Raw genomic sequence first — 18279 nt, forward strand, 5'->3', positions numbered from 1 at the left:
AATTTTTTTATATAATAAAAATAACTATATTTTATTTATTTAATGCAGTTATGGTATTACTTTTCAAATGTTATTGTTCCAATAAAAAACCAGAAATTCATGTATTTTCACTTTCTCTTCAAATATATACTTATGTCTTACAAAATCATAGTATATAACTTCAAACAATGATACAAATGCCTCATCCCGCGCAAGGCGCGGGTTACTACCTAGTATTTAGATAATTTAACATACATATGCATATTACATTTACGGTTCATAAAGCCGATACTCGATAGTGTCTTTTCAAGTATCAACTTTGTCTTTACAATGTTTATTTGTACAAAACGAAATTTTATACCACTATATGGTTATAAAAGATAGTTAAATTATATGAATGTATGTGTGTGCGCAGGAGAACATTCAGTATGGGACGTGTGAGAAATGCGAAGAGGCCAAAACAGGATTCGAAACTCATGATGATTGCGAAACTTACAGCCTAAGCGACCCAAGGTTATGGTCAGGTCATCCATCTACCAAACCGACCCAACTTGGGGTTTCTGTGTATGTCGTAACATGTGTCTCACTTTTTGTCTCCTACAGTTAATATATCCTCTTCTGGTTGGTTCGCAAAGAACTAGCCCCAGTTTAACTGGTACGATGTTGTGGAAGCATCGTTTTTTAGTGGTTAAAGATTAAAGGTTTCTACACTCATATTTAGGGTTCGAATCCCATGCTATTGTGAGAACCGAAATTCGCACTGTCAATTTTCGTTGATTTAGGAAAGACAGGAAACCCTAAATTTCCCAGAGCTCCCGAATATCTGCTAAACCACACTCCAAGCAATCAGAACACGAAAAACAGACTAAGTATGAAATTGATAAAACGAAAATAGAGCAAAGAAGATCTTACTCCGAATTTGTGTATAAGCGTTTACAACAGGTAAGGCCTCAGCCGTAAGAGCTGTCGGAGAGACCTAGTTCTAACCACCTAAGACCTGAAAACCTAGTTGAGTCGCAGCTCGATAATAAAAATGGAAAATTGCCTAAATTTGTCTAACTGCTAAGTTTTGCTCTGAGTATAAAAATAGCCTCCTCCAGCGACTTCGACCTCGACATCCTTATATACTCCTCTAGAGGCAGTTTGATCTTTCCCTCTCTGTCCTCGGTCGAGTTTATCACTTCGCGGAAATATTCTATTTTTCTTTGATCTTTGTATTTATCTTCGGAAACTTCACATTTATCCTCCGAACTTGATATTTATCTTCTCCTGCATAACAAAAGATAAATCGTCATAACGATTGGGCTTGATTTCGTATAAAATCGTAAGTGGGCTCTTAGCCGCGTTCTGGGCCCTTTCGGGTCATTTTCCGGCTTACGCGTTTTTACAATTTTATAAAAAGAGCGTTTTCGAAACGACGTCGATTCTGAAGAACATTCAAATTCCTCGCATGGCGTAGGCAATTCAAGATGTTCGGTTTGCCGTTTTATACGATCAATCCGAATATTATTCGAGAGAACGAGTTCTTGCGGTTTTTAAATCGTAAAGTTCCAACGGTGACTCCGATCAAGATGAAGCAAGAGCATGTTCGATCTGATGCTGAAGGGGAGCTACAAGGACGGGACGAAGGCATGCTGATTGATCCAACTCACCGAACGGGCGAGTTGGACTGATCCAACTCGCCGAACGGCCGAGTTGGTCGGTGCATCCGGTCCAACTCGCCCCTTCAGCGAGATGGATTCAACGTCCGGGATCCGTTGTCCGAGGCCTTGAGTAACCTTTCTCGAAGACTTATCGTGTGAATCCTTTTCGGAATTATTACAAACTTGATTTTAGGTTTTCACACTTCTCTATTCTTTTGAATTTTATCTTTCTTTGATAAAAAAAAAAAAAATCTTTCTTTTACAAAGAAGACATTTCAAGGGAAGTTTCTGACTTTGATTTCGTCGTAACCGATTTTGACCCCAAAACAACTATGTAAGTTCTTGAGGATTGCACATTAAATGAGGTTCAGGTTTCAATTTCCGGGGAAATCGATTTATTAAACAATTATGCAGACTCCGGAAGAAAGGCTTACAAGGGATGGTGCAAGTAAATCCTGGAAGGCGTGGATCTTCGTAAGACGGCTCAGGTGATGCACTTAAGCGTAAATCTTTATAAGTCATATAGTATTGTCGGTTGTCGAATAGTCTATGTAATATTTCTCATAATTGTAATACCATAATAAATCAGCATAAAAAACGTGTACAATGCAAAACCAATATTTAACAAATCAGACCAGTAACTGAATCAAAAAGGTTTATATTAGATTAATATGGTTTGACATGGTTCAGCCGAGTTCAACCAAATTCATATAAGTTCAAACAAAAAATAAAAATAGAATTAAATTTAAATGCTTTATTAGTTATTTTCAATAAATTTTACAAAAATAATTGAGTTTAGTTATTAAATTTTCAATAAAAATAACTACGAAATTTTTTAAAACTACAAACCAAATATAAAATTAATATTTTGACTTTAATATTTATCATTGTAAGTTATGACTGAAAGAAATAAAAACTTTATTTTATATGCTAACAAACCCATTTTTATCCACCCAACTCAGATAGATACATTCTCGATTCACAGTTTAACCGGGTCCGACCGCTAGTTCCATTCGAATTTAAAAACACTGGAAAAACCGATTTTACTTGTAATGACCCTGCACACACAGAGTTCATTTATTCAATGAGAATCACACTTAGAAAATAGAAAGTTATGCAAATATTTGTGTTCTATATAATTCTCTCGATTGCAATCAAATGTGGTATGCTTGTATTTTCTTCTTCTTTTCTGACAAAAAATTATATCACGTTTAATTTTTATTATATTTTATATCTCAAAATTTTTGTTTTTTATACAGTTATCACACACAAACTTGACACATACAAAATTTATAGTTTAATATAATAAAACTGAGTAAAAATTTTAGAAACATCGCTAGATATTTTCAAGTCTTGAATATAATTATACCAAAATAAAAAATATTTCTTAACTATTTAATAAACTATATTATTCAAACTAAGTCATATTCAACAAAACATATGTGGTAGAAAATGTTATTCTCCATATTTGTTTAGCGCGTGTTTTCTACGCGGTCCAAAATATATATTCAATTCCAATTATGAAAAATTTGTTCTTAGTTACTCAAATAGGCAGACTGATTTTACTATATATCACACTAAACCCTTGGTTGGTAACCATAAATCACATATCATCTTCTCAATATTCTACCATCTTCACTGCTTAACCATGCCTCCTCCTCCTGTTGCTGTTTACAGATCGGATGATTTCTTAGCCCGTACTGCTTTCTACCTGAGATTTCCTGTAGCTGCTTTGACTGAAGAACTTGAAAACCGAACTCCCAGTGAACAACGAACTGTAAAATTGATTTTATTTTTATATGATGGTTATCTTTCAAAAATACAAGTTTACTTATCTTTTCCTCATACTTTAATTGTTCTTTCGTAGTTGATTGGTGAGACGCTCTACCCTTTGGTGGAACTACTCCAGCCAATGTTTGCACCAAAAATCACAGGAATGCTACTTGAACTACCCCGACCCCAAATCTTTCGGTGCATAGAATCACCAGAAGTCCTCAAAGAGAAGGTTAATGAGGCAATTGATGTTTTAGTGGACTGGTATCCCCAACAGATGCAGCTAAACGAGCAAGAAGCTAGGGAGTTTCGAGCAGCCATGCTCTTATCTAAGCTTTGATGTGATTTTGCTTGGTTTAATTATGTTTGATGTTGCATTTTGATTCCTCATTTCTGTCCCAAATAAAAAACTTAAGATCCTATCATTATTGTTAAAGTACTCAATGTTCTAATGAAAATTTTAAAACATATATTTTGTTTTGTTTTGTCCAAAACTAAAAATATGTGATTATCATCTATACCAAAACCAACCATAAACACAAACACAAGACCAACCATAAAAACAAATGCAAAGGCCAAACCAAGAAACCAACCATAAAATGTCTTTTCAAATATCGAATTGTTTTTACATTTTTTTTATTTATGATGACAAATGCCTATGACATGTCAGATTTTGTTTTTACAAAATTACTACCAAGTAAATTACTAAATCAAGTAAAGGTATAAATATCAGATGTTCAAAAACCCTAAATCGCCTTTCGTCTCCCAAATCTGCCGCCGCCGCCATCGTTGATCCTGGTATTGCTCTCTCTCTCCCTTCCACTGATCCATTATCTCTGCTCAATTCGTGTTCTTGTACATCATAGCTTCAAGCATTTATAGTTTCGTAATCGAAAGTTGAAGACTTTATTAGGTAACCATAGAATTCGATTTTGTTTTTTTACAGTAATGGATTCGAGTTACTCTGATTCTCGTCCTTATGGTGTTTGGAACCAAACCCAGATGGTTGATTCAATGAGCAACGACCAGTCTGAATCTCAGACAATGCCACAGTTAAAAAGGCCGAAACTTGTTGATGACAACAACACTTCTTGGAATGTTCCATCTTCAAACGCTCCTCCTGTGAACAAAGGGACGGCTAATATCTTCTACAAGACGAGGATGTGCGTGAAGTTCAAGTCAGGGGCTTGTAGGAACGGAGAGCTTTGCAACTTTGCTCATGGGATGGAGGATTTGAGGCAGCCTCCGTCCAACTGGCAGGAGATTGTTGGACCTCCTGTGCAAGACAGGGAGAAGGAGAGGGAGAGGGAAAGGGAGAGGCTTTCTTCGGTTTCCGGTGGGAATAATAGTAATAATAGTGGTAATTGGGAAGATGATCAGAAGATTATATTGAGGATGAAGCTTTGTAGGAAGTTTTGTTTTGGTGAGGAGTGTCCTTATGGAGACAGGTGCAATTTCATTCATGAGGATCTTTCTAAGTTTCGTGAGGAGAATGGGAAGCTGAGGGAGAGTTTGGCTATAAGTGTGGTTGATCCACTGTCTGTTGAGAATGGTGTTGTTGCTTTTTCTCAGCAAGTTGAAGTGGTTAGACAAGGAGGCGTCCCTTTACCTGTACCTGCACCGTTGAACAATGGTGTTGGTGGTGTCAAGACTGTGTTCTGGAAGACTAGGCTGTGTGGGAAGTTTGAGAAGGGTCAGTGTCCTTTTGGTGATAACTGTCACTTTGCTCATGGCCAAGCAGGTATGTTATACAATCTTTCTATAGATTTGATAGTCTTGTGTGTGGATTGTGTGTGATGATCTTGTGTTTCTTTGGTTGCAGAGCTGCTGCAACACTCTGTTGGAAGAGTTGAAGGAGAAGCTCTGAACGCAGTAGCAGCGTCTGTGAGTAAACCGATGGTGGTGCCTGCAAATGAAGCATTTGCGATGAAACCAACTGCACAAGTAACAGCAGACTCTTCTGGCCTTAACGATGAAGGGAGACGAAAGAAGTGTTTGCTCAAGTGGAGCGACTCCAAGAAGATTAATAGAATCTATGGGGACTGGATCGATGATTTACCGGTCGGTCAGAAGTCGACAAAACCAGTAGAGAGCTAAAGAGTCTTCTTGTTTTGGTTTCCACTTGGTTTGAGTCTTTGGTGATCAAAGGTGAATAAAAGCTTTGGTCGAAAATTTTGAGTAGTAATAATCTGTTCTTATGTGGTTACACGAGCAATTCTTTGATTCGCTATGTTCTTGATGAAGAACATATTCATAGCTTAGCATTTCCCTGTCCTTTTAATATTTGATTACATAAAAGTGGTTTGGAATCACTATCAGCTTCATCTTTCATTTGTTTACAGTTTTTTAAAATAAATTAGTACTCCAATATGATCATTGGTCCATTAATCATATTATTCGAATCATACTATTTACGAAACTTCTACTTGTACTCTTACATTTGTAGTATATATACTCTACATATCTTGGTTTTTGGCATTTTTAGCAGAGTCAAGAAGATGACACCATATATGAAGAATCTCTGTATTCGATTATACAGCTCTCTCCAACCCAAAATAAAAGTAGAGATTCTTATCATAGTTCTACACCCAAGACAAGGAATGCCACAAGTGACATGACCTTTGTGGGTGGACCATTCAGTATTGGTTGGTGGCAAGTCGAGGAAAAATGTTGTTTAGTTAGTTTCTTGGTGTGAGCCTTCGATTTCATATTTATTTCTTCCGTCTTATGAAACCATTTGACAAATAATATATGGTTTCTAACGAGTAGACTATAGATGATGAACAAAAAAAATCGTAATGCAGAACAAATATATAATATATGGACATGTAAAGAAACTTTTGTCCGAAGTTGCCATAACTTGCTTTAAATGTTCTATGCCTTCTTGAGAAAAACTTGATCGTTATCAGCTCATGTTCTGTCCATGTATTATTTTTTAACTTCTAAGTGATGAGTTTGTGATTTGCTTTTGGTATTATGGCGCTTAAGGTTTCTCCAGGAAATGGAATTAGACATGAGAGAGCCCGAAAAAGTCTAAACGATAAGCTTGAAGAGAAACTAATGTTTGATCGGAAAACGGTCGAATCCACCCTCTACAACTAAGGAGGAGAAACAAGAAGAATCTGCATATGATGATCTAACTGAGATGAAGAGAAGGGGTTCAAACTCTAGAAGCTGAGAACACTCAGCTGAAGAAGTCGCTTGTGGCCAAAGAAAAGCTCGTGGTAAGCCTACTAGAGCGTAAATTTCAGGTGGAGTCAGAATTTGAAGCGTTAATGACAAGATTAGATTCAGTGGAGAAAGAAAAAGAAGGATCAAAAGGAAGGATCCTTTGATTGGATTCATGTTGTTTTGAGTGCTACAACAAGAAATCTGAAGGAGATCATATATTCATTTTTTAAAAATATCAGTATTTATGATTTACTTCATTTTTATAAGTAGTACACTCTGTTTCCTCTGTTTTGTGGCTGGAATTACAAATATCCCAACATTTTGGATTGAATCAAATTTTACAGATATTTTGTCCACTTCTGATTTTAGTAATCAAATTTTGTTAGCCTCCAAACTAAAAATAAAAGTTAAAATAAGAGTATGAACTCAAACCATATTGCTAACCAGACACAAACACACACACATATACATACATATATTGGACTTAAAATGATAAGGAACCCAACAAACCGCAACTAATTCAAGTTGGCATCAGTTAAGCTATTCATGAGTAAAGAGTCTAGACTCAATCTTTATATAATATGTAACTTTCACAAGATATAAAGTATTTGGTTCAAAGCATACTATTACTACAGGAAGTTACGAACCAAAGATCCAGCTAAACCGAAACTATTTTTTGTGTAATCAGCTAGGTGCACAAACCATCTTCCTACCCAAGAAAAATATTTTCCCAATTTCCTTTCATTTTTCCGAATCTAATATATACTTCTTTCAAAATATCCACAGTATAACTCATTTGGGACAACAAACACTCATAGTATATATATATATATATATATATATATATATATATATATATATATATATATAGAGAGAGAGAGAGAGAGAGAGAGAGAGAGAGAGAGAGAGAGAGACAGCTAGAGAGACTTTAAAGCTTAATATATATGAGAAAGGAAACTATAAGAAGCACTCATAGACCTAACCAACTTTAAGACAAGCGCATGCATGTAAAACGCATTTTATTCGCATTATTCGTACAAGTTCTTAATTAAGGGCACTTGGGTTTGCCCTTGGAGCTAAGCATGTCTCGATAGCAAGGGCACTGATGCTTGTTGCCAAAGGTGCCAGAAGGAACACACTTACACTGTCTGCAACAAATGCCACAATACTTGATACATCTGTCTCGAAACCCTGCCTTTGAACACCTTCCTCTACATCTACTCCCACAGTATACCCCCATGCCTCCTACTCTTCCTGATTATTTTTTCCATTTCAACACATAGTATATTTAAATTAAGACAACCTTTAATTGCATAGAGATCTTTTAAAATGATCAAAGATCACGCTTGGGTTTATTGGAGTCTAGTACCAAGTGGTGTGAGAGATCATATATATGTTTATAGTTCAAAACTAATGCATCAGAACGTACGCTTGTATACTATACTGTTGGTCCATTATCTTCTTACTTAACCTGAAGTATTTCTAACAAAATTGATATAATTTCAATCCATAAGACGAGATGATATGACTACTTACGTTGATTACTTGTGTTTATTATGTCTCCAATTTACTACTCCCTCCGTTCGTATTTATTTGACGTTCTACTGAATTTTTTGTGTGCCAATATATTTGACGTTCACAGAATTCTGTGTAAAAAATGACATAAGATAGATTTTTCCTACCCTTTATTTAATGATAGCTAATGATAATACAACATGAAGTCAATTTAACGTTAAACATTGATGAAGGTTAAAATAGATATTATATCAACTTCCTTAATTTATGTGCCAAGTCTTATAACGTCAAATAAATACGAACGGAGGAAGTATAATTTAACATGACTTGCGCTATTTTAAGAGGGAATGTATGTTATATATACAGCTAATCTAACTTGTCATTCTTTTAATTTATTAAAGCTGTTCTTCTTGTTGTAATTAAGTCTTGGAGAACTATATATTGATATACTCTCTGAAAAAGTTATAGTTCAAGATACTTTAAAACATATGCATGCATACATGTCTATATACACAGGGAGAGATCGAGAGATGCATGCGTACTTACCAGGAGCAGCTGTGGCAGGGAGAAGCACGAAGGGAAGGATGAGAAGAGCGAGGAAGAAGAAGAATGTAACAGATTCCTTACCATTCATCGTTGCTTTTATCTGCGTTAAAGATTCTAATGCCCTAAGTGTAATTTGTTAAGTGGAATAAGAGTGTAATTCTCTTAGTCTTGGTGGTACCTTTTAAGAACGGAGAAGTGGTGAGATTCATTTATAGTAACTTCAAAGCTACCACCGCCTAATTTTCTCTGCCGAAATAAATGTATATATATTACATTGATTATATTATCTGGTCTAGACGCGTGGTTAATCACATTGTTCGGTCACTGCGATTCTTGAAATGGCTGCAATCTTCATACGTCGATAAGCTCGATGATGTCTCTTCTCAAAGTATTGCCTCCTACCGCTTCAACAACACGACACTTAGCTTCATAACAAGCCATATGCGCTAGCGTCATGACATGTACATATACCCCTGAATTTATATAGTTTGAATTTTTCTAGGCTAAAATAAGCATTTATCGTGTAAATGCCAGTGGCCAAATATGATAAATAGAAGGCTCTAGGTAAGAGTATCAGAACTGAATATTGAAGGATTACATTGGTTAGATTTTTAAAGTGAAATCCGAGAAAATAGTATAAGATTGCTCAGTTTGTGCCTATTATATTTTGTTCTGATCCAATGTAATCTCATTTAAATAAAACGAATTAAGATGCAAAAAAATCCGAGAAAACAAGAAAGTTGTCTACATGCGTTACATCACATGGACTACAAATCCTATATGATTCCGCAAATCTATCTATCCTCCAGAGGGTAGAGCTACGACGACATGGATGTTAGCAGGGCCGCTAATCATATGAGGCCCAAACAAGTCGAAAACGTCGCCGTCTCAACGAATCAGGTTTATTTAAATTACTACGAGTGCATAGCGCAAGCATGTCACTTGAGAAAGAGACTATTAAAAACAACAAAAACAATTGAAAATGGGATTAAACTGTTTATATTCTTTTATGCTAAAAACATTTTTAAATCACTTATTTTGTTTGGATTAAAATTGTGAAAAGACAAGATTCTGAGCATATTATTGCAAATCAAAGACTTTTAATTGCCGCCGATCATCTCACTACTTCGCCGGTCTGCCGGAGTTTTTCTCGCGCTCTCTCTCCGGTGATCGCGATGGCGGTGTTTCCTATCGGCTCTCACTTCGCGCCGCCGCACAAATTGACGAAGAGACACGCCGTCGTGACTTCATCCCGTCTCTGTCTCTCGACCAGGTTGCCGCAAAGTGTCTCCTTTTCGAAAGTATCAAGCTCGAGGTTGTGCAGACACAGTGTTCTCGTTAGAGCTGAGGACAAGACAAGGAACTCTTCTTCACCTTCTCTCGAAGAACAGTCGCAACCAATAGATGAGTCAAAGCTTGAGGTTCGAGTTTCTTCGTTACCGTCAAATTCAATTTTGACAAGAACCCATCTCCTCGTTTGATGCTATATGACTGAATTGGCTTCAAAGGATGAAACTTTACGTTTATGTTTTTATGTTTGGTTAAAGTATTTATATGTATGATCAGCAGGATTTGATGGACTCATGTGACCCTATTTGCTCGGTTGATGAACCTAGTTCGACCTACTTTGAAGCTAATTATCAACCAAAGACAGATGTAGTTAAAGCTATAGCTGTTATTGCAGCAGCTCTTACAGGAACAGCTGCCATTAATCATTCCTGGGTCGCTGCTAATCAGGTTCTTTCCCACGAACCCTCCTTTTGGTTTTCAAACTCAAAATGCTTATAGCGGGACAATGTAATGACACAGGATGTTGCTATGGCACTGTTGTTTGGAATAGGATACGCAGGGATCATCTTCGAAGAGTCTTTAGCTTTTAATAAAAGTGGAATTGGACTTGTGATGGCTGTGAGTCTCTGGGTTGTGCGGAGCATAGGGGTAAGTAAGAGTGTTAACTTACTAGTTAATGTTTGTTTGGATATTATTTAATTATATATTCCTTGTAACAGGCTCCTTCAGCTGAAGTAGTTGTTTCAGAGCTTCAACATGCAACAGCTGAGGTAAGTGAGATTGTGTTTTTCTTGCTCGGAGCAATGACTATTGTGGAGATAGTTGATGCTCACCAAGGATTTAAGCTTGTTACAGACAATATCACCACTCGTAAGCCAAAGACGCTTTTATGGGTGGTAAGTGGTTTAATCTCTCTACCTTGAAATTTATCCGCTTCAGTGTCTCTCCTTCTTCAAAGGGTTTACTCTTAGTTGACTTGTGGTGTCGCAGGTTGGCTTTGTGACTTTCTTCCTCAGTTCGATTCTAGACAATCTGACCTCTACCATTGTCATGGTTTCTTTACTCAGGAAACTGGTTCCTCAATCAGAGTACCGCAAGTATGAGCACTTTTTTTCTTTGTGCTCCTACTACTTAGTTTCTTGGTTAAGTTGCTCTTGATAGATATATAGACCTTAAGATTCTGAAGGATCCTATCCATATTTGTCCTGTAATATTACTCTGTTTTGGTGTTCAGTATTATGATCACAGTAACGTTAATGTTCACGCTTAATAACAAATGGCAGACTTCTAGGAGCTGTTGTGGTAATAGCAGCAAATGCAGGAGGAGCATGGAGTCCAATAGGTGATGTTACTACAACTATGCTATGGATTCACGGTCAGATATCCACCTTGCCGACTATTCAGGTTCTCCTTCTCTTCTGAGATAATCACATAAGGTTTATCAGAGTTCCTAAATTGGTTTCATTAGTCTAGTTTTACAGGCTCACAGTTTATTAAAGAACAACAAATGTTTAGAAGTAGGTTACATACGTAAGCCCTGAAGTCAAATTGTAAGCCTGGTTCATGGTTTTGTTAGATGGATAAAGAGCTTGATTCTGCTAGAGGCTAGATTCGGATATTGGAACCTTATGGAGCTGTCTGTATATATATTCCTAATGGAGGTTCAGTTGATTTCTTTTCAGGGCCTTTTTATACCTTCGGCCATTTCTCTCGCTGTTCCACTAGCCCTCATGTCCTTGTCCAGGTTAAAAACTCATGTCCTTGGCTTCTATTGTCTCTTAAATTGTTTTTCACCGCAGAGACTGATTGATGTAAGTTTTTGCTTTCTTCCTCAGTGAGGTAAATGAAAAAGGACAGGATACATCAGATGTAATGGCTTCTGAAAAGATGGCTCCAAGAGGACAGCTAGTTTTTGGAGTTGGCCTTGGGGCGTTGGTTTTTGTTCCGGTCTTTAAGTCTCTAACTGGACTACCTCCTTACATGGGTATCTTGTTGGGACTTGGAGTTCTATGGATCTTGACGGACGCCATCCATTACGGCGAATCCGAAAGACAAAAGCTCAAAGTACCTCAGGCCTTGTCACGAATCGACACACAAGGCGCTCTGTTCTTCCTCGGCATTCTATTATCCGTTAGCAGGTACTAAACCAACTGATCATCTCCAAACTCTGATGTTCTTGAAATCTTTTGTGATGCTCTTTCCTCTTCTTGTGTCAGCCTTGAGGCAGCTGGGATCCTCCGGGAGATTGCAACCTACCTTGATGCTAATATACCTAATGTTGAGCTAATCGCAAGTGCAATCGGTGTTGTGTCAGCAATCATAGACAATGTTCCATTGGTTGCAGCGACTATGGGGATGTATGATCTCACATCATTCCCTCAAGATTCTGAGTTTTGGCAGCTCGTTGCCTTCTGCGCCGGAACTGGCGGTTCAATGCTAATCATTGGTTCTGCTGCTGGTGTAGCCTTCATGGGCATGGAGAAAGTCGATTTCTTTTGGTACTTCCGAAAGGTAATGACATAATCTTTTCTCTTGTCTGAAGCTCACTCAACAACACAACACAGCATTAAACTTACTCTTGAGGCTCCTTGCAGGTCAGTGGTTATGCTTTTGCTGGTTATGCTGCTGGTATCGCCGCTTATCTAGCAGTTCAAAGTCTTCATTTTTCGATCCCAACAACGGTGGCTCAGATCCCATTTCTCACTGGCTCGTAAGCTGCATCAATCTCTATGTTTATCTTCTATACAAAAAGAAACAGGATAAAGGCTGTCTGGCTGCATAATAACACATCACTAAACCAATCTATGTAAATTGTTTCATATACACACTCGATTGTATGATTAGTACAGAATGAATCATCCAATAATCCAATAAGATTATATCCATTTGGAGTTTTCTTATGTGCATCAATGTAATGTATTAAGACTATAGTTTGAGAAAAACAAACTCTTCAATGGCAGAAATGTCTCCAATTTTCTTCAAAGTTTCTTTGCTGGGTTGTTCATCTACACCAATCGCCATCACCGCTTGCTTCCCCGGAGCTATTCTTCCAACGCTCATGAAGCTCACATTCACGTTTTCGTCTCCTAAGATGCTACCAACTTTACCAATCATCCCAGGCTGATCAACTTGCCTGCACAGAATCACACTCCCTTCTAAACTCACATCCACTCCGAACAGCCCCACTTTGGTTAAACTTGGAACTCCTTGTTTCACTCTTCCTTCTACTTTGATCTCTCCCGACTCTGATAAGGCGCTGGCAAATCTTGATTCCACGTTTGCGATCCGGACAGTAATGTATTCTATTGGATCCTCAGGTGAGCCGTCTAGAACCATACGCTCTTCTGAGATTTTGACTCCTCGTTGCTTAGCAACGTAGTCTGAGTTAACCAGGTTTATGAACACGCTGGAGATGGGTTCAATGAGTCCCTTTATGACCATAGCACGCAGAAGTCTTGTGTCGAGATCATCAGGAGATCTTGAAGAAGCGTAAGTCACTTTCACAGCGTCCACACCGCTTCCACCGGTTACCAGTTGTACAGCCAATCTCCCAAGCTTCTCAGCTAGCACAACATATGGTTTCAGCTCCCTCAACACCTATAACAGAACAATGTCAGAGAGTTTGCAGGACAAGACAATAAGCACTAACTTGAAGCTACCTCTGGTGGAACCATTGGTGCATTGACAGCAGTAGCAGCGAGTTCTCCTCTCAAAGCTCCAACAACAGCTTCAGCGATTTCTACCGCCACTCCTTCCTGAGCCTCCATAGTACTGGCACCAAGGTGAGGCGTGGCGGTCACACTCTCATGCAACACCAGCTTGTTGTCTTTAACAGGCGGCTCCACTGTGAAAACATCAAGAGCCGCCTGAGCGACAATACCAGAGTCAAGCGCCCTCAAGAGAGCATCCTCGTCAATAACTCCACCCCGAGCAACGTTGACAATACGCACTCCTCTCTTCATCCTCGCAAAGGTCTCGTCATTCAGCATCTTGGATGTAGCAGCGGTGAGAGGGAGGTGCAAAGAGATGAAGTCTGCAGTTGAAATAGCTACTTCAAAGCTAACTAGCTCCACACCTATGGCTCGTGCACGATCCGCTGGTGCGTAAGGATCGTGTGTGATGACATGCATCCCGAGCCCTCTGGCTCGCCTAGCAACCTCTGAACCAACTTTACCAAAACCAAGAACAGCTAGAGTCTTCCCCACAAGTGAAACACCAACATACTTGCTTCTCATCCACTTCCCTGCAGCAACCATCAATCACATGCATTTTATTTTATTTTAATATATTTGTAAAAAATATCAAAAAACCTGAAACCACACCTAGGCTCCAATTGGTGAAAAAAAATATGGCGAATTCTTTATTCCTCAAAATTTATACCAGTTACATTGAATTTTTGGTAAATTTATTGATAGGTGGATCTTTTGCAATTACGATGAAGAACAGAATGAACAAAAAAATTTCTATTTTTTTATTTTTTCAGTTCCTCAGATAAAAATTTATATGACTTGATAGCCGAAATACATACATTTTAGTTGAGCTAATATTCATGTCTACAGTGTCTAAAAATCGGTCTAGACGATTACTTATTCGACAAATCGGGTTTGAGCGAAACTATTTTTTCAAACCAATTTTTTATCGGTTTAGGCATTCAAAAAAATAGGCATATCTACATTTCTTATCGCAACTTCTCAGAAAAGCTCTCTAATAACGAAACTGTGGACAACTCACCAGCTTTGATAGAAGCATCAGCTTGAGCTACATTCCTAGCCATGGCGGTTAAAAGCGCGATCCCATGCTCAGCAGCCGCCACCGTGTTAGCAGTCGGAGCATTCACAACCAAACACCCGTACTCCGTCGCCGCCGCCAAATCCACGTTATCGATCCCAACGCCAGCTCGTCCCACAACCTTAAGCCTCCCTCGAGACGACTCGAACACGTCTCTCCCGACCTTGGTGCCGCTCCTCACGATCAACGCATCGCACAGCGAGATCTTCGTGCAGAGCTCCTCGACGCTCAGATCGTAAGAGCAGTCCACGTTGGCGTGCTTTTTGAGCAGGTCTATCCCCGCTTGGCCGAGCTTCTCCGCCACGAGGATCGTCGGTTTTCCTCCTCCTCCGGCGGTAACGAGGATGATCCGCCGCCGGTTGAATTCCTTACGGTGGATGGGGAAGGCAGAGGGAGTAGTAGTGTATAGCCTCGAGGAGAAGAGGGATGATAGACCAAGAGGAGTCGACATGAACGGTGGCGGGAATCTTGGAAGGGTGTAAGGAGAGGTGTATGTATCGTCGGCAACAGAGTAAGATATGGATTTTGGGTTTTGTGGGGTTTTAATATGTTGTGGTTAGATTGCGCCAGATTCCTTTGCCCATATCCTCACTGCGTGGTTGATTTTGAAGCACTTTATAACACAAAATTTTTAAATTTAATAATATTTTTTTTTGGTCAACTTTCAACTTAACATTTAATAAAATGTTAAGCTGCTAAAATACAGTGAACGCTGAACATAAATATAATAATTTGTTACAAAGAAAACATTTGTATTATTTATGATAAATTACAAATTAGTGATTTTATTGGTTATTATTTTAAAATGTAATTTTTTCTAAAAAGTCAACTATAATCTTTAAAATCAGCAATTATGTTTGAATAACCACTCAAATTGTATTAGATTTATCTTACTTCAACAAGAATGCTATAAATCATTTGTGTGTAAACTAAAAGACCAGAAGTTCTTTCAAAAGACACAAAAAACCCAGAGAACCATGAATCTAGTAGAACAGAGCAAACACAGAAAGGTAGACCAAAGCAGAAAGATATGAACAAAAATCTGTACTGCGATTCACTTTTTTTTTTTGCTGCTGCTTGATCATCCTATTATAGCAAGCAAATCCAGTGCCATTCATGTGTGTTAAAAGCTGGTGTAATTAGTCTGATGAAACAAACCGGCAGTTTCTTTTTTCCACCTGCAGCGGTTCAGTAAAACAGCAGTCAAAAGATCTTGGACAAGTCATGACTATAAACGTTTCACTTATTTCTCAAATGAAAAGGCTTTACTTACTTGCTTACACTACCTACTGATACTTCTTCTCTTTGCTTACGGGCATTGGAATCTTCCTTGAGATATTTCGAATGACTTCTGAAGTTGAACTCAGCTTATCATCGATGTGCTCTTGGTAGTTCTCGTACACAACAGGAACAGAAAGACTGAGAAGAACCACTTCGAGACAGACAGAAACAGAGATGCATGATTGAAAACGGATAACTCAGAGATTATACGATATACATCAGAAAAAGGTTAGACAAGACGCTCACCAATGTAGACAAGAGTGAGGGAGTTGATTAAAGTCCCGACATAGGATATAGCCCACAAGACAAATGAAACCTATTTCACATACGAGAATGATTTAGACTAATCCAGATTCAAAAGGATACAAGCAAATAGTTTGGCCAAGTTATGTAAAAGAGACTACACAATAACCTGAAGGAGACGAATAGGATTTCTAGCAATGGTGATATCACTTGCAATTGAGAGTACATGATTGATCAAAACCCGAATCTCATCAGCAGCCTTGATTGCAAACTCCTGAGGGATTTCCATATTGGGAACTGGAGGTAGAGGTCTGAAACAAAAAGAATCATCAGTGATATACATATGAGTCAGTTTTCTCATAGCATAGTTCCAATATTCACCAGAAACTTATCACAAAACAGCAAAAGCAGATATATTAACCAACAATGCTGCATAAAGGTTTCATCTTTTTGGGAGCAAAAAAGAGAGAAAGAGCAGAGATGTTACCGGTTGAGAAGCGAAGCAGACTTGGCCCATAAGAAGAGGATGGCAACAAGGAGAAGCAGAACATTGGAGACGAAAGACAAGAGATTGTAACCAGCTCTCTCGAACAGGAACCAAAACCCAGTAGACGAGACAAGCAAAATGACTGCACCTGTCCTGTTTCTCCACAACAGCAGATCAGCAACTGCATTTTACCAATCCCAAACAAGAAGATTCAATATTCCAAAATTGTTCTCTAAGGACACACAACACTTCCTCAAATGGGCTAAAACCAATCGAACAAAAACATTAGAACAATGATCGATCAATCCAGAAATACAGCAATCAATACAAATATATGACAGGGAAAGAGAGACTAGCCTGAGCCACCACCAAGAGATTTATGAACAGAAGAAGAAGAAGAAGAAGAAGCGGAATCTCCCATAGTGAATGATCAGCTAAGGTTCTTCCGCGTATACAGCTTTGAAGGCAAAGTGATTTGACGAATCGATATCTCTCTTTGATCAACGGAGGATCAATCGTGCTCTTTCTACACCAAAGATCAAAGCTTTTTCCTTTTCGCTGCGGCGACAAAAGTTTTTTTTTTTCAGTTTTAACCAGCAAATTAAAAAAGTATTTATATTATATTTTTAATTATATTGCTCTTTTTTTATCAACAAATTATACTTGCTCTGTTTCACCAAAATTTCTTTAGTTTTATATTTGCTCTCTTTCCGGAAATTATAGTTTTAGAGCTCTTATATACTTTCAGCCAAAAAAAAAAATTCGTTACATATTGACAGAATCTAACCAAAAATTCTCAAAATATTAAAAAATACAAATATTATAAATAAATAGATCAGTATCTAAATATTCTTGGAAACTCGACTGATAATATCTCAAATGACATATTATCAGTTGGATTTTCAAAAAAAAAAATTAAATAATATTTGTTGTATATTCATACACCAATATATGTAAGGTAAGAAATTCCAATTGGAATTGCTCTAAAAATAAGAACGAAAAATTCTACAGCCATCTAAAAGTCTGGTCTACGTGGCTAAAGAAAAAGTAAATATTTAAAGAGTAAAAATATGACAGCCAACAGTTAAAAAGGCTGTAAAAACCTTGGAGAAAAAAGAGAAAGTAAAAGTCTGATTGGCTTTAGAATAAATCTAATTGTAAGATGTTGCATACACACGCCAATGGGAGCCTTTGACTTCAGTAGAATGAGCTGCTCCTTTCTTTTATTTTCAAGCCAACTACCAAAACGGAACCATCCAAATGGAATAGAGAGATGCCTAGAAGGAGAGAATAAATCCAAATCCGAAACAACTCACTGAGAAACAAACATCGTTATGAAATCTTAAACAAAAGAACTTGAGAGCAATAAGCAGTGGCCTACCGATAGATCCTTGGTCCGAGGATGCTTTTTCGTTGCAAAGAGAACCCCTACATATAAGTAACAAGAAGATATAAGGTTAACATGATACTAGCTTTATAAGTTGTCACGAAACAATGATCCTCCAACTCATATCACCAGACCAGCAGGAAACCCCATTGCAATAATGTTATATGTTATTTAAT

At 37.9% G+C, this 18279-nt stretch overlaps 5 protein-coding genes across 8 annotated transcripts; 2 read left to right on the forward strand and 3 right to left on the reverse strand.

Annotated features, from left to right (window-relative positions):
* The first annotated feature begins 2804 nt into the window (after positions 1 to 2804).
* LOC103859808 (zinc finger CCCH domain-containing protein 39) lies at positions 2805 to 5786 on the forward strand. 3 transcript variants are annotated; one of them, XM_009137382.3, is made up of 4 exons: positions 2805 to 3399; positions 3490 to 4193; positions 4342 to 5136; positions 5218 to 5786. In XM_009137382.3, the coding sequence occupies exons 3-4, from the start codon at positions 4344 to 4346 to the stop codon at positions 5490 to 5492; spliced, it is 1068 nt and encodes a 355-aa protein (XP_009135630.1). In that variant the 5' UTR covers positions 2805 to 3399; positions 3490 to 4193; positions 4342 to 4343; the 3' UTR covers positions 5493 to 5786. The 3 variants fall into 3 exon arrangements, with proteins under 3 accessions (XP_009135630.1, XP_009135631.1, XP_009135632.1); XM_009137383.3 differs by lacking the exon at positions 2805 to 3399 and having other exon boundaries at positions 4106 to 4193; positions 4398 to 5136; XM_009137384.3 differs by lacking the exon at positions 2805 to 3399 and having other exon boundaries at positions 4178 to 4308; positions 4398 to 5136.
* A 1698-nt stretch (positions 5787 to 7484) lies between these two features.
* Positions 7485 to 8807, reverse strand: LOC103859809 (peamaclein-like). Its single transcript, XM_009137385.3, has 2 exons — positions 8628 to 8807; positions 7485 to 7820 (listed from the first exon to the last, which is right to left on the reverse strand). The coding sequence occupies exons 1-2, from the start codon at positions 8713 to 8715 to the stop codon at positions 7615 to 7617; spliced, it is 294 nt and encodes a 97-aa protein (XP_009135633.1). The 5' UTR covers positions 8716 to 8807; the 3' UTR covers positions 7485 to 7614.
* Positions 8808 to 8896: 89 nt separating this feature from the next.
* On the forward strand, positions 8897 to 12810 carry LOC103859812 (sodium/proton antiporter 1). Of its 2 annotated transcripts, none has more exons than XM_009137388.3 (10): positions 8897 to 10048; positions 10197 to 10364; positions 10437 to 10565; positions 10637 to 10813; positions 10908 to 11014; positions 11201 to 11321; positions 11600 to 11661; positions 11753 to 12055; positions 12134 to 12428; positions 12512 to 12810. In XM_009137388.3, exons 1-10 carry the CDS (start codon positions 9803 to 9805, stop codon positions 12629 to 12631), a joined length of 1728 nt encoding a protein of 575 aa, XP_009135636.2. In that variant the 5' UTR covers positions 8897 to 9802; the 3' UTR covers positions 12632 to 12810. The 2 variants fall into 2 exon arrangements, with proteins under 2 accessions (XP_009135636.2, XP_009135635.2); XM_009137387.3 differs by having other exon boundaries at positions 8907 to 10048; positions 10194 to 10364.
* LOC103859810 (D-3-phosphoglycerate dehydrogenase 3, chloroplastic) lies at positions 12721 to 15296 on the reverse strand. The gene is made up of 3 exons (XM_009137386.3): positions 14649 to 15296; positions 13577 to 14160; positions 12721 to 13514 (listed from the first exon to the last, which is right to left on the reverse strand). Exons 1-3 carry the CDS (start codon positions 15154 to 15156, stop codon positions 12843 to 12845), a joined length of 1764 nt encoding a protein of 587 aa, XP_009135634.2. The 5' UTR covers positions 15157 to 15296; the 3' UTR covers positions 12721 to 12842.
* Positions 15297 to 15556: 260 nt separating this feature from the next.
* LOC103859813 (reticulon-like protein B11) lies at positions 15557 to 17350 on the reverse strand. The gene is made up of 6 exons (XM_009137389.2): positions 17074 to 17350; positions 16717 to 16897; positions 16399 to 16540; positions 16233 to 16302; positions 15979 to 16137; positions 15557 to 15883 (listed from the first exon to the last, which is right to left on the reverse strand). The coding sequence occupies exons 1-5, from the start codon at positions 17135 to 17137 to the stop codon at positions 15992 to 15994; spliced, it is 603 nt and encodes a 200-aa protein (XP_009135637.1). The 5' UTR covers positions 17138 to 17350; the 3' UTR covers positions 15557 to 15883; positions 15979 to 15991.
* Positions 17351 to 18279: the final 929 nt, after the last annotated feature.

The sequence above is a fragment of the Brassica rapa genome, chromosome A03 (assembly GCF_000309985.2).
Source record: "Brassica rapa cultivar Chiifu-401-42 chromosome A03, CAAS_Brap_v3.01, whole genome shotgun sequence".
Classification (NCBI taxonomy): Eukaryota; Viridiplantae; Streptophyta; class Magnoliopsida; order Brassicales; family Brassicaceae; genus Brassica; species Brassica rapa.

Coding starts and splice junctions, on each gene's coding strand:
- LOC103859808 (XM_009137382.3), top strand. CDS start 4,344: ATGGATTCGAGTTACTCTGATTCTCGTCCTTATGGTGTTTGGAACCAA. Junction 5,137..5,217: donor CTTTGCTCATGGCCAAGCAG/GTATGTTATACA, acceptor CTTTGGTTGCAG/AGCTGCTGCAACACTCTGTT.
- LOC103859809 (XM_009137385.3), bottom strand. CDS start 8,715: ATGAATGGTAAGGAATCTGTTACATTCTTCTTCTTCCTCGCTCTTCTC. Junction 7,821..8,627: donor CCCTGCCACAGCTGCTCCTG/GTAAGTACGCAT, acceptor AAAAATAATCAG/GAAGAGTAGGAGGCATGGGG.
- LOC103859812 (XM_009137387.3), top strand. CDS start 9,803: ATGGCGGTGTTTCCTATCGGCTCTCACTTCGCGCCGCCGCACAAATTG. Junction 11,015..11,200: donor CCTCAATCAGAGTACCGCAA/GTATGAGCACTT, acceptor AACAAATGGCAG/ACTTCTAGGAGCTGTTGTGG. Junction 12,429..12,511: donor TCTTTTGGTACTTCCGAAAG/GTAATGACATAA, acceptor GGCTCCTTGCAG/GTCAGTGGTTATGCTTTTGC.
- LOC103859810 (XM_009137386.3), bottom strand. CDS start 15,156: ATGTCGACTCCTCTTGGTCTATCATCCCTCTTCTCCTCGAGGCTATAC. Junction 14,161..14,648: donor TGATGCTTCTATCAAAGCTG/GTGAGTTGTCCA, acceptor TGGTTGCTGCAG/GGAAGTGGATGAGAAGCAAG. Junction 13,515..13,576: donor CACCAATGGTTCCACCAGAG/GTAGCTTCAAGT, acceptor GTTCTGTTATAG/GTGTTGAGGGAGCTGAAACC.
- LOC103859813 (XM_009137389.2), bottom strand. CDS start 17,137: ATGGGAGATTCCGCTTCTTCTTCTTCTTCTTCTTCTGTTCATAAATCT. Junction 16,898..17,073: donor ATCTCTTGGTGGTGGCTCAG/GCTAGTCTCTCT, acceptor GGTAAAATGCAG/TTGCTGATCTGCTGTTGTGG. Junction 16,303..16,398: donor ATCCTATTCGTCTCCTTCAG/GTTATTGTGTAG, acceptor TATGTGAAATAG/GTTTCATTTGTCTTGTGGGC.